At 36.4% G+C, this 14,920-nt stretch overlaps 1 protein-coding gene across 1 annotated transcript; it reads right to left on the bottom strand.

Annotated features, from left to right (window-relative positions):
- Positions 1–312: 312 nt before the first annotated feature.
- Positions 313–9,858, bottom strand: LOC121673368 (fibroblast growth factor 14-like; the record flags this gene model as incomplete). Its single annotated transcript, XM_042046627.1, has 2 exons — positions 313–7,126; positions 9,645–9,858. Coding segments are annotated over 2 exons (351 nt in total), but the record flags the coding sequence as incomplete, so codon positions are not given.
- Between the last annotated feature and the right edge of the window lie 5,062 nt (positions 9,859–14,920).

The following is a 14,920-nucleotide window of genomic DNA, read 5'->3' on the forward strand; positions in this document are numbered from 1 at the left end:
ATGTACTTCTACTGTACTGTTCTGTGTATCTACAGTTGCCTCCTACATGTAAAGCAAAGGAAAAATTTTATTTTAGTAACTTTTAGGATGAAAATTCTGTCTACTCTTAGAAATCACTGTTCAGGATAGATTGCCCTGTCACACGTGGAATTCACTGAATTTAACTGCTTTTATAGAAGTGGAGAACCTGAATGTCAACTAACTTGAAAAAACATCTGTGCTATGCTGTAGCTTGGTCTCAGCCAAAGATGTTTGGACTATGTCAACAAAGTAATTAAAGTTCTAATACAGTAAATACAAACAAAGCAGTGGTATGAACAAAAATTTTATTTTTATTTTCCAATGGTGAAATGCTGCTCAGTGTGAAATTCACATTGAGTTATGAACGATGCACAACTATTGGGACTTCCCTAACTTATTTACATATGAGTCTCTTATTTTTTTGTACATGTAGATTTGGCAGCCCTTGAATTCTTTAGAGCAAAAAAAAAGAAATATACATCTTAGTTTCAAAAGTGTTTACATTTTGTGAAACCATGATTGAGCAAGAAATTGATTAAATGGCTCAAAAATACTTCTTTTAGATACCAAACTTTAGCATTGTGGTTTAGGTGCCAAGGTCCTGATTTTTGAAGAGGTACATGACTCAGAAATAATGGAACTATGTATTAACAAAAAAAATGTATTTCCATTATCGGTCTAGAAATTAGTTTTCTTTTAGGAAGGACAGTTTTGAAATAGGAAAATACAATGGTACAGAACATGTAATAGAATGCAAAGTTTCAAATTAATTTAACTGCTCTATTATTCCCCCATCCCATATAGCTTGCTATTTAACTACCACTTTTTTTCCCCTTAACCTGGATTCTTTCTTTCTTTCTATAAATGAAGCTCATGAAGCCCATGTTTTCAGGAAGTATAATTACCAAACATCCAACTTATATATAAGCTATGCAGATACATAACTAGACATACATCCCAAAGCTGCTAGCTACTCTCTTATCAGATAACCAAAATATTAGGCAGAGTTCTAAACTGTATTCATAAAGTATAAAGAATCTTCAAAGTAAAATTCATCTTGAAATTTTATTTTATATTTTATACTTAAAACCCTTAAACTCCATGGAGTTCAACAGGAATATTTTCTTAAGTTTTAGCATATATGCATTTTGTCAACCTTAGTGTCTGGGGAGCACAAATTGTTGCTTTTATTTATATTTATGAATAAGGAATACCACTGACCTGAATCATCTTATAATCGCTGGGTTTTTTGCTTATACATTCATCTGCTGAATCAGAGTGTAAACAATGAAGGATACAAAGTTCTCCTTCCATTCCTTCCATTTGTACTTAGTACTGTATTAAGAAAATACTAGATAATCAAAACTCTTATCTGGTGTCAGTAGATGCTTTTGACTTGTTTTGTGGCATCATAACATATTTATATATACCATAGATCAGCTGTGGTATTTCAGGTACTCATTCATATATAAAAGAACAATTCTTTAGGTGGTTGCAGTGTTGTTGATGCATTTTACTTTGTCATTTGCTTTAATTTTAAATTTATATACTTAAAGAGTATAAATTAATTTTTATTTCTACTTAATTTTTTTTTTTTTAAAAACCAATCAACTCCAGCCTTTTGACTACTGGATGAATTATGTAGCCATAGCATTTCAAAAATTGTTATTCAGGTTGTTTGTTAGCTTACATATGGAAAAAAATCAGAATATCTAAGACAGCTACTCTCAGTGGTTCATGAAAATGCAATTGTCAAACAAAATGGTGCTATTACTATAAACCTTAAAGTATTTACTAAGACTACTAAAAATGTAATGTACACATTAATTCTTTTCCAATTTTTCTTCTGTTTCCTATAATGTTGCTTGAACATTTCCCCTGCTTTCTTGCTGAGGTAACGGGTGATGTGACACCCAGCATATCTATTTTTGGCTCATTTCCTCTCTAGAAAAATGAAATCAGAAGGAATAAGATTATTATTCCACATATGTGAATATAATAGCTGTATTAATACATTGTTATCTTACACCTCATTCCCTACGATGGGAATTCCAGATATATAAACTGTAAATACAGGAAGAGGCATAAGGAAGTGAAGCTTACTGCTTGATTCTTCATAACTAGTGACTGTAAAAACCTGCTTCCAGGCCTGTGGCAAAAGGCAAAACCAAATTGGATAAATGGGGACTTTTTAATGATTAGATTGATAAACCTTATAAACAAAAAGGTACTATAGCCTTGTTTTCTTCTTATGTGAGAAAGAACACAATCCAGAAGTGTGCCAATGCTTCTATAATAAACTTGCAGGATTATGCCTATTGTGTATAACATACCTGTAATATCACCTATAAAAACCTGTGGATTGATTTGCTTCTATAAATTATTAACCTGCTTGTGATCCTTCTTTTCCTGTGGCTATACTCTTTCTTAGAAACACATAGATGCATTTAATCATGTACTTGCTCTCACTTTTCTGATGCATTGCCCTTGCTTCTTTGCAGAATGACATCTCACTTTGTAGCTAAATGATACAGCTAAATGATACTGGGATGAAGAAAGCTAAGTTGAATATTTCTGTGACTAAGTAATTGAACAAAAATTTTATTACATCTTTAAAAATAAGACATAGCATTTGCATTAGTCATCACAGAAAAAAACCCCCATTATTAAACATTTTAGAATGCATTGCACGAAATATGAATTTATCTAAAGGGCCATTTAAAAGAAAGAGAACCTTCTTATTTCGTCTAATTTTGCTTCCATTCGCATTGGAATGTAGCTGAATAATATCTTCTTTATACCAATAAACAGATGGATCATCATGATACACTTTTACTGCATGGACCAAACTGCCTGCTTTCATACCTCATTTCTTAAGCTAGTTTTAAACCAAGACAAAACATTTCCCCATATATATGTATATGTATATGTATATGTATATGTATATGTATGTCAGGGTTCTTATCATTGTTTCAGGTATGACCATAGTCAAAGTGGATTGCTATACTTTTTATCTAGTGGAGGGGAGGGGCTGGGAGTGATTTATTAACAAGAACATTAATGAAAATGACAGTATATTAAAAAATCAATTGAGAATGGCTAAAAAGCCCAGAATACAAAGCAAAAGCTCTGTTATGTGAACTACAAAGCACTTAAAAGGAGCTAGAGGCCCTTCTATAGGCTCTATCACGTGAGCAATCTCATAAGGATTCTTGTGTATTTATAAAATTTTTGAAGTACAGCAAAATGGTGCTTTGTTGAAGTAGTTCATATCTCCTCAAAACTGGATCTCTAAAACTGTGCAGGTGTGACTGATTTTGCTAAATAGAACTGTAGCTGAAACACAGATTTAAAACGAGAAAAGGAGAGAATGACTTTGTGCAGTGTTAACATATAAAATGGTAAGATGAGGTTAGATTGCAGTGTGAACAGTCTCTCAGAGATTAGAGAAAATCCAGAAGAACAAAATAAAAAGCAAGCATGCAGAAGACCTGGAACGCTGCAGATTCACAGACAGCTGCACATGTAAGTACAAAAACCCCAATCTGTAAATACAAATTGATTCCATCAGGTTTACTATACAGTACTTTAGTAGTAACAGACAGTTGAAAACAGCTTTCACTTAACAGCAAAATTAATTTTAGAGGGAATAAAATGGTGAAGTCTCATCCTGGAGAACAGCAAGAGAGGTATTATATTAAGGAGCTGAAATTTTCTTTGGCATGGTAAAGGGGGAGAACTGAGTTTGCCAACCTATTTACATGAAGTTTCACCATCCTGTGGCCAGTGCAATGATGCTTTGCACAGTCTGCTTCTTACATAAACTTTTTTGTTGGTTTCCAGTATGCCTTCATATAAATGTTTTATTCATCATGTTGAATCTGTGTATACAACAAATAAGAATAAACACAAACTGTACAATGCGGACAAACTCTTTGCATATATGTATGTAAATTTGTAACACTGACCAACAGTTCTTTGACAGACAACCTACAACATGCAGTTAGTTCATCCTTGCCATACTCTTCCCATGCAACAGATGAGACAAGACAAAATTAAAGGGAGGAAACAATGCACAAAGATACCTTTGTTATGTTTAAACAGATTGTAGAAAAAAAATTAGGACATTGATTCATTGGATTAAACACTCATATGAATTTAGCCCACAGAAACAAAATCAGAAGACCATAATTAAAAAAAAAAAAAAGCTGTATTTTCAGTATGTACTAACTGCTTAAAGAAATTAAATCTGGCCTTAATTATAGCCTCCCAAACTGGTTCACAGATCATAGTTACTCAGGACCAAAAGGTTAATGTTGAAAACAATGCCTATATAGGATCAGGCAATAAACCAGATCCTCCTTGCATGGCTCAGCCAGGTCTCCAGCCCTGTCTCTCCTCAGGCTCTTACAATGGATGAGTAAAAAGACAGCTGAATGGGACATGAACTCATGTATTCCCTCCTCATGAATCAGGTGAGAGAGAATGTAGCCTTCAGCTGTTTTATCTTACTTGAAATATTGTCAAGTTCTCCTCTTATAACTGTAGGAAGGCCTGGGGCCACAGTGGGACCCTGCTGACAGTACAGCATCAAGGCTGCTGCCTCTCATGGGGCCTGCAGTGCAGAGCAAGCCCCCAGCTCACCATCTGAGTTGCTTTGGTTTGATTTTGTTTTCTCAGGGATGGTGCACAAATCCCACTGGACCAGATGGGATGAGAAGGGCACACCAGAGTTTTTAATAAAGTGTTGTTTTCCCCACGCACACAGATTTAGTGCTAGCAGGCAAGGGCACAGTCTTAAGTCAAAGTTTCTTTGCATTTTTATCACAGTTTTAGATTAGGTTTGTATTTTTTTTTCTCTACATGGATAGAGGGCTTCATGCTTAACTCATTCCCTCCCTAGAAAGACCCAACATCAAGCATTATCTTGCTGTTCTCATATCACATATACAAAAAGAAGTCTGACCTACAGAAAAAAAAGAAAAAGTTTATCTAGAATTTAGCAGCTTTACAGTAGCCTCCTTGAAGAGTGCACTAAATGTTGCTTATAAAAACAGAACACATTTGAAAAGTAGTATGAAGGGTTCATTCAGACTGAATCAGTTGTTCAGCTGAGCAGACAGGGAGTTTGAAATAATCAGCAGTCTCTTTTAGGGAATTCAGCACAAAGATGTGATAAAACAAATTGCCAGAAATACTGTGCTAAAAAAGGAATGGATGGTTTCCTCTTTTTGTCTTTAAATATCAAGGTAACAGCAAGAGGCCAAGAGAGTGTTGCCACAGTTTTCCAGACTGAGATACAGTTTGATCTTTGCTGCCATTTCTAAGAAACAAATACCTTCTTAAGCATACAGAGAGTGCCCATATTTTTAATCCTCTGAAAGCCTGTGACTAAGTGTGCAAAAACTTCAGTGGCATCTCTGTGGTGTTCTCTAAATTTTCCCCCCACCCTCCTGTCCTTCATCCCCCACAACATTGACTTAATTGTTCACAAGTGACAAACTCAAAGGGTTGATGTTGTTTCTGGTAATATGACCCAAGGCTTCAATTTTATGATGTTTTTGATTTCTTCTAGGTTCATGTAGGAGAAAGTACAGTATATAGAGATCAAGGCAAGGCACCTTCAATCTAGCAATTTGGTGGGCATGTTATCCTAGGAAGCTGGGTGGAGGTACATACTGGGATATCAGTGAAATACATAGGACCGGACTTTGCATGCTTAGCTAAAAATAAAAATAAAGTTTTGTAATATGTCCAGTTTTAAAACTTCTTTTTTAAAACACCAGAAATATTAACCTATAATTTATAACTACCCTTTGCATTGGTGCTGCAAAATAGAACACAACAGCATCCTTGCCCATGCTTTGCTAAGTAGGTGTGGGATTCAGCCAAAAATAACAATGGCATTAAGTTCGGTTCCTTAAAAACAGGAAAGGATTATATTTGAAATGGATTTAGGTAGCGCAATTCTGATTAGTCTTACTTTTTATTTTTTTTATTGGTGGTGGTTGTTTTTCAAACAATGAAGATTTAGTAGATGAAAAATGAGCCTTAATTCAGGCCTACAAGGCCTACAAAATTCTTTGGACCCACTTTTCCAAAAATGAGTGGGTCTTGCTCGCTGGGCAAGGCAAATGTTACCATTACCAGTAAGCCTGTGATATGTATAAAACACACACACAAAAAGAAACTATAGGGGGATGCCAAACACACATTTCAGAAAACTCCCCGTTGGTTGTGTTTGACACTCTTCCCTCCACTTCAATGCCAACCTCAGAAGCACAGTATCTGTTACTAAAGAGTATTCACATTTAATCAATATTTTAAGCCAGAGACAACAATCCTATTCTTTATAGATATAATTTGTAATAATAGATTTTTGAAGGCTTCCTGATTCCCTGATTGCTTTCAAAACTAAGCCACCGGCAACACTTAAGTTATAGAGAAACACAATCCTTGCAAAAGGTCACAAACAGTGGAGCGAGCAGCCTTATAAAAAAGGGAAGAAGAGAAATCCATAATAGCACAGGTTTACAGCATCTAACTAGAAATTACTTGATTATTTGTGTGCTACAAAATAGAACTTAAACACATGGATTTTGCTGAAACTGGACTCAAAAAGGGATTATGGGCAATTGTCAGCAGGCAAGGTATCAAGTGTACTTGTGAAGTATGTCATTCACATGAAGTGTCACAGTCACAGAAAAGATATTAAAAAGGCATTCCAATATCTGGTAGGGCATTCCATGGTCTGAGTTTAGCTGGTTCATCCAGGTGTCTTCTTGTTGTGGTGGAGCTACATGTTGAGATTTATCCACTTGCAACAACTCAGTTCAGAAACAGCAACGGGCAAGTTGGTGACTTGCCGCAAGCTGATCCACAGACACGGCCGAGGGGAAGTCTGGCAAGGATAAATCGCTCAACTGTACTCAGGACTCAGTAAAGTCACAACACCTGTGAGGATCTGGCTATGTTGTCTTGCTCTTGCTCACTGGTTTGCCGCCATTCATTATTGCAGATGCACTTGTGCTTTTACTTGGAGTTACCCCAGCCTTTGGCACTGTTTCTCCAATATCATGCAAAGATGGTTCTCGATACATGGCAACTGAGGAGAAAGAAGAGAAAAGGAGAGGCATTTTTAACAATGTATCAAATATAGGCATTCATCTCAAATAGGATTAATTTTCTATGTTCGTCTTGCATACCAGGGAAACTACTTATTTTGAAAGACACTGGTTTTGCACCACTGATAGAATTGTGTGACCCTCCAAAATTCTCACACTTCTGCATCTGACTTAAAAATGCAGTGGGAAACTGAATTCTTGCTTGTTTAATATCTAATATAGGTTCTTGGAAATGAAAAACCAGTGTTCTGTCTTTGCATAAGGAACACAAAAATACACATGTATATACACATGTGTATGTATATACAGTCCTTAAATGAACATTAAATAAACACGCAAGCTGTTAGAAGTAAAATGTGATAAGACGGATTGTAATTTAAAAATGGGATCATACAATACAGTTGTCTAGACTTAAGTGTTGTTAGTCATACATTGCAAGACTAGGCTAGGGTCCACTTCTACAAAGTAATGTGTACATCAGTCTCCCAAATCTGAGGAATTTGGCCATGGTCTGTTCCTAAGGTATGTTCTGAAGAAATGTCCAGGAGATGTGGAGAGTACAAAAAAGGTTTGGGGGTTTTCCTTCCTCATTTCTGAAAAAATATGCAGTAGCCACTGAGCATCACTGACTGTAGAAGTGCAGAAAACTCCAAATTAAGCTATTAACTGAATTCTTAGAGGAATTAGAAGTTTGTCTCTGGGCTTCTGTCCCTATCTAACCACTTTAAATCCTTTGAGGGAAATACATGTATTCAATTACACACTTCCAGCATTAAGCTGCCTTAATGATTAATGCTCTTGGATAATTCAATTTCATTTTCCATGTCACTGAATAAGGTAATATTTCCACTTATACCTAACTTCAGTAGCATTTATTTATATCAGAGCAATGTTAAAAGAGGTGTCACAGCAGTCAAAGGAATTAATCATCACTCTGATTTCCAGACTGGGTGTGTGCTGCCTTAGCACAATTCCTTCATCCCTTGGCTAATTAGAGTAGGAGGCTGGAGCTTCAGAGTACTGACCTTGATCTTCAATGGTGTGAAGTTTCATAATAAATGTAAAGGGCCCCACAGCATCATTAAGTAATCAAATACTTGTTCTAACATTTCCAGTGACATAATCTAAATCCTTTTATAGCTTCTGGAAGACTGAAATTAAATGTCTTCTCTAGAGTACATAAGGCTGGTTATGATCTATATCTTCAGAGTGGCCCATAAATGTGTTTAGGGCACTTTGCTGATTAATTAAAAGAGCTTGGTGAAATAACACTGTGACCTACAAAATTATTATGTTGAACAACATGAAATGGAACTATAAAGTAAGGAATTATATAGCAGAGCTGTCATATTTGATGATTCTCATAAGCAATGTAAATCAAGATATTTCTAAGCATTGTGTAAGCTATTTTGATGGAGTCTGATCATCCAAACATTATTGAAAAACAGTAACTTTTTTCCTAATCCATAGGAATTTGCCTTGATTTTAAAAATGCACTGGCTTTCCCTCCCTATAATTCTCACTTTAATACAGAGGGATCAAGATATAAAGTATTGATATTGTTGAGAGCTTATGAAACAACTGTAAGCTTCCACAAGACAAGGTAAGCACAAAGGCATCAACCTAACTTCAAATAAACATAAGATTATTCTGATTCTTTCCTTATGATGAAACTAAAGTACTTTACAAACTCCTTCAATCAAAAATTTTAAGTATCAAAAGAAATTGGACTGCTAACCAAAGCATTACTCAGGTATGCGTTTTCAGATGGTAAATAACGAGATAATTTTCAGAATGACTGAGGCTATGTGTAGCAATTAGAACAATGAGGAGTGACATCAGGACAAGAAGCAAAAAGCAGCATAGGTTTATAAAGGCCTGCAGAATACATAGGATAACAAAAAAGTTCCAAGATATAAATGGATTTTTCAGAGAATGTGACATCATTTTGGTGTCTAAGGTTACTGTGACTGCTGTTTGCTCCTGTCTTGGTTTAAAGGCCAACTTACATGAGTTGTGTACATTACTCCAATTGGCAAAGTAATACAACATGGTTTATTTTGTAGAGAGACCTTTTTTTTTTGTATTAGAAAGCTTTTACTTTGAAATGCTAACATTTCATCTATTCCCTTTATAACTCCCAATCATCCTACAACATCCATTATTTAATTCTGCCTAATGAAAGGACTGTTTTCTCACTGCAAGACTCACAACAGTTTTTGTCCCTAACAGCAGAATATTTTAAAAGCAGCAAAAGGCTCTTCCACAAAAGATTTCTTTTCTTGTAGAATGACCTCTTTGTCCCTGAAAAAGAGTTTTTACATATGCCCTTTGTAGCATCACTACACAGAAGCACAAAACTTCTCCATGAAATTTTGGGAATGGCATTGGGATTGGCCCCTGTGTGGGGCATGCACATTCAGGAAGGGCATTTTGGAAACCACTCCCTCTTCTTGTGAGATCTATAGGAAGGTCTGCCAGGGATGGACTGAGCCTCACCTTCCAATGGCTTGGGTAGAAAATGAGCTGCTGGTTTTGTTTTCTTCACTCTGTTTCCTTTCATGACCTGCCCTTCTTTGTTCAGCCCCAAAAACCAGGCCCTCCCGGACTCCTGTTGTCTGTAGAGCATGGATGAGTAGATTACATAATAATTTTCAAAAACAGACTCCTTGAATTTGCACTCTGGTGTAAAAAGTTCCTGTGGGAAGAAAAATAAATGTTAAATGGTATCTCCAAAGTGCAGGATTTGTTTTTTTAATGTACAAATACCTCGTGATAAGTTGTATATATGAGTTATGATAAGGTTCTGCTTTAAAACTAGAAGTACCGTCTTTCTCGGGAAGACCTCCAGTGAACTTATTTCACTTCCCATGCATGCCTTAGTTTACCCATCTGTGCAACAGAGATAGTATATTTTTAAAGTAGAAAGAGAGCCACACAGGCATAACAGCACTATTTAAAATACAGGCATAATTATTGTTATTATGCCTATTTTTCTGATAGGATATACTTATAAAGATTAAGAAAGTCTATGCTAAAATAGTATTAATGAGGTATCAGTTGTTCTGTTTTAACTGAATGCAGCAGACTCCCTTCGGTTAACAACAACTAATATTTGATGCTTAAAGTGCTGCTACCAACATATTGACATATACAGCATTCCCTGTAGTCCAGGAAAGTACCACCACAGGAAATACTATTCTGATGTACAAATTTCTGGACAAAGAAAAGTATTTCCTACTGGCATCCTCAGCATTCATTCCAAAACTAGAATTTTTTTTCAGAAGTTACATTCAATACCAGCAGTTGTCCTAAACTCTATATAGGTTAATCTAAGCATAAACTTCTGTAGTCCAAGAGCCAAATAATAATTAATATATATATATTAATAACACAATTAACTAGCAAAATAAACAGTGTGAACATACATAGAGATAGAGATTACCAAAATTATTTGAAAAAACCCAGCAAGTTAGTAAGCAAATAAATATACATTTAAAATATCACAAGAAAATAGGATTCTGTGTGAATATGATTTTTCCGTCTGTGGACCTATCTGCTGAAGCCTGTAGAAGAAATAAGACATAAAAGGAGAAGGTAGATGTGGGAAAGGAGGAAGTAGCTTGCTAAGTTTTCAGAGCTCAAAGTTCTCAGCCCTGAATACTCTTTTTATCTTTCTTTTAGTTATCTTTCCTAAGAAGTGAAAAAATCTAGAAACATCATATTTTTTCACTTCTCCATTCACAGTATTTTTTTTCCGTTTCTTTTTGTTCCTGGCCCCATGCAGTACTGAGTTAACACCCAGCAGGCAGTGTATTTTCAGGGTCTCTATGCCATCCCCAGCTGCTGATATACTGTAAGAATTTCACAGCTGTTTCTGCCACAGATTTACTTTCTGGAAATCAAAGTCCTTAAAGACACAGTTCCCCATACCAAAAAGCACCGATTAAAGACTTTTCTGAATGTGCACTGAATGTCACTTGGTGCACAACCTAGTTCTCCTAATGTGGTGGCGTACATGGTATTTGTCTTGCTACAGCTTAAGTTACCACCTGTAAGCAAAGCTGTCTTGAACACCGGGCACACTATTAGCATTCTCAATTATGGAGCATCTTTGAACTTCAGATTAAAAATAATTGATGTATTTTATGCAGCAAGAGACTAAAAGCAGTTATGGAGCAGCTGGGAAATAATTTGTGAGCCTGCTGTAAAATAGGTTGCTTTGGCTGTGTCAGCCAGTACACTTCGTGTCTATAGGTTGCACTCTTACAGGATGCAAAAAAATATTCTGAATTGTGCAATGGGCATTTTTTTGCACTACCACTTCTTTACCCCCATGTGTACAACTGCCTATATATAGATATGAAAATGCAAAAATGCAAACAGAGTCTGTACTAGAGGCACTGAATACTAATGACAGGAAAACACCTTAACTGCACCTTCTCCTTTGCCATGGGGCTTTTTCTCTCTGTTTGAAACTTTAAGACATCTGTTGTTTATGTTACTCTCCTTTCTCCTCCACTGATTTCAAGTCACAGTAGGGCTCAAGGAGACTCAAAATAAAACCAGAAGGCAGGGTGGCATGCTAGAGGGAATGCCTGTTAAAGCCTAGCACAAGAATTTACATGCGAGTCGTGTTCCTTGGCTGTTGAAACAGCAGATGCTTATCAGGAAATGCCTACACAGCTCTCCTCATTGCCTGCTTCACTGAAAATGCTACCCCCTGTGTTCCCCATGAAGTTTTACTTCCTTGTAACGCTCAATTACCATAAACACTACTTCTTAGCCAATACTCATATTTTTTGTGCTATAAACAAAAGCTGTTTATCATTCTATGTTCCTCCGTACTAGAGCTGGTTGGCTGCCTCTAAACACTATTTGTATGTTTTCCCTAACAATATCCATTATGATACTTAAACAAGGTTCCTTCAATTCATATCTCTTCTCTGAATCTCTCATTTCTTTGGCATTGCAGTAGTGTTTCTGACAGTGCAGAGTATATGAAGTGGTAGGCATTTACTTTACCAAGAAAAAAAAAATAGATTATGTCAACACAATTATTTGGCTACTCCTGGACAAACTGGCATCATTACTACTATGTAGTTAGGAAAACCATAATAATAGTCTGATAATTCTTCTTTTTTTTTTTTTTTTTGCATACAAGGAAGAGTCAAACCCGAAGACTGTGTTCTACCTAAAAATACTGCAGCTATCCTACACCAGATATCCACCAGATATCCAGGCAGGGCAACATCTTTGGACAGGGTTTGCATTCATCCAGTATATTCGGAGGCCATTCTACCCGAGTTAAACTCTCAGTCGAATGTCCCTTAAATATATGTTGCTTTAAAGCAGACTAATAGTTCCAGCAGTGTGGGGAGTATTCATTAATGAAAATTAGGCACCTGACAATTACTATACTCAACTGCGGACACCAGTTCCTCTAAGGAAAGAGTTAATCAGAAGGAGACTTCTGAAATGGCCCCCTTCCCTGGGGCTCAGGTGAAATTGAATATTTCTAAGTTAAGTTAAGAGTGGTGCCTAAAGTCTTGCCTCAGACACCATCTCAGCTGGCTGAAAAGCTGTACTGAATTTTCTCCAGTAAAATAGCCATAACACCTAAGATGTTGTTTTTGCATGTACCTAGGTCAAATCTAGATCTGTATATCTGACTTAACCCAGTAAGAATTCCCAGAAAATTACTAATGTGCTAACAGCACTGACTTACGAAAAAAAAATCTGTGGGCGACTTTATTTAAACCTATTGTTGGGGGAAAGGTGGTACAGTGGAGTTTTAAAAGGGAAACGGAGTGGTAAGGACACTCCCCTAGGCTACCTCCCTATCTGTATCCAACCTGAAGGAATCCAAATCTGCATCTGGCTGACATGAATAATTTAGATCTTCCCTGCAAGAATGACTTTTTGGTTTTTGATCCCAGGACATTTTGTATTAGGAAGTGAATGAATAAATTGCAAAACCAGACATGACTTGAAAACAAGAACTTGTGCTCAGGATTCCTCTTTCAAGGTCAGAGCCCAGATTTAACCTGTAGTTTTATATAAAAAATAGTTTTATCCTGTCAAAGCAACATTTGAAAAATAAAGTGCATACCAGCTGCCAATTTCCAAAACCCCAGGAATGGATTTTGACTGTGAACTGCAATCTGATACAGCTTCCTGGGTCCCAGAGTGATGCCTTAGGTTTTAACTTTTGTATTTTTCAAATCCTGAACTGCTTAGTATGTAACTCTGAAACTTCATACAGCCTTCATACAGCTAACGTAGCCTGTTAGCTACTGTTCTCTCATGCTGGTTAACCATAACAAACCCTCTCTAGGTTTGCCCTTCAAGGACACCTTGTTGTCCCAGGTCCCAAAATACATAACTAAAGCCTCTGACAGGGGGAGCAAACGTGAGGTAATTACATTACTACGTGAAATCACAATTGGAGAATTAACCCTCATATGCAAATGGACCAAACTTATAAAAGTGTTAAAAGCCTGTGACCAGGGGTCCATCTTGGGTGGAGCCCCTTGGAGGGTTTTGACTCCCAAAGCGTACCTTTGAAGGCCTTTCAAATAAATACCAGCTTTTTTTCTCTTAATCTTGGGTAGCCTCTGTTTTCAGATAGCCACTTCAAGGCATCAGGAGAAGTGAAGGATGTATTAAATTATACTTTGCTGACAAGAATTTTCTCTTGGATATTTTTTCTACATTCTCACCAAATTTTTGCTAGATGTGAGTCCTATTTGGAGATATTTTAATTCTTCTAGTTGCAGTAGCATTAATTCATTCACAACACAAAGATTGTGAGTTCAAACCTGTGGAATCAAAAGTTCAGTCATTGCAGCATTCTTAGTTTTGGGGCCCCCACCAGCTGCCAAATCTTAGCATTATAGTATTCAAAATGATGGGGTTTTACCTCATGGAATCATGTGGTGGTATCAGAATCTACTTTCATATAAGAACAAAACACAAAAGAAATAAAAAGAACCATTATCCAAATCAAAAAAGAACCATTATCTTCTCAAATCTGGGAGTTCCTGAACATCAGAGCTCAGGTTACTGAGCTGTGTGGTGTCAACACAGAGATATAAGGGTTCTTGGAAAAAAGTAATTCAGATGACAACTGAGATGAATTCCCTACCAAGTAATGTCATTCTGTCAATCAAAAGCTGAAGTCTGACATGATAAAGCTAAGCCTCAATGTCAGTCAACAATATGGCACTGTAGCAAATGGCCATAGTTCAAAATCAAAGTACAGCAAACTTTATTGTCCCACAAACCATTGAGTAATTGAAATGATTTGAATGGATTATCCCTGTAACTTCTAATTGCTGTGATTTCACAATTTAGTTTGTTCAAGTTAGCTAGCTTTAGTGAAGCTGCACATGTCCTGTCTTAGCCATGACCTTTCACTTAAAACAAACCCCACAAAGCACAGCATTTTTCTAGTACAGGTCTCAGAAAGAAGAAATATGCTGTGAACCACAGAGTTAAAAAGCAAAAACTAGCACGACAACACAACTAGCCACATCACTTCCAGATATTGTTTAAAAATTAAATGGGCACCTGCAGTTTTAAATTATATTTCTGTTCAGTAAATCAATAATGAACTGTCAGGACTGAACACAAAGTAACCTTCCATTGCACACCATGAGGGACAGCATAAGAACATGGCTCTACAATGGTCAGCTGTACCAACAATAAGGGCTCCCACAAAAGTTTCCTACCTTTGAGTCCTGAACCTTTAAGCCTCTTTAGATTTGTGTTTT

The sequence above is a fragment of the Corvus kubaryi genome, unplaced genomic scaffold (genome assembly GCF_017639235.1).
Source record: "Corvus kubaryi isolate FWS band 111438036 unplaced genomic scaffold, C.kubaryi_AGA036_p1.0 65367, whole genome shotgun sequence".
NCBI lineage: Eukaryota > Metazoa > Chordata > Aves > Passeriformes > Corvidae > Corvus > Corvus kubaryi.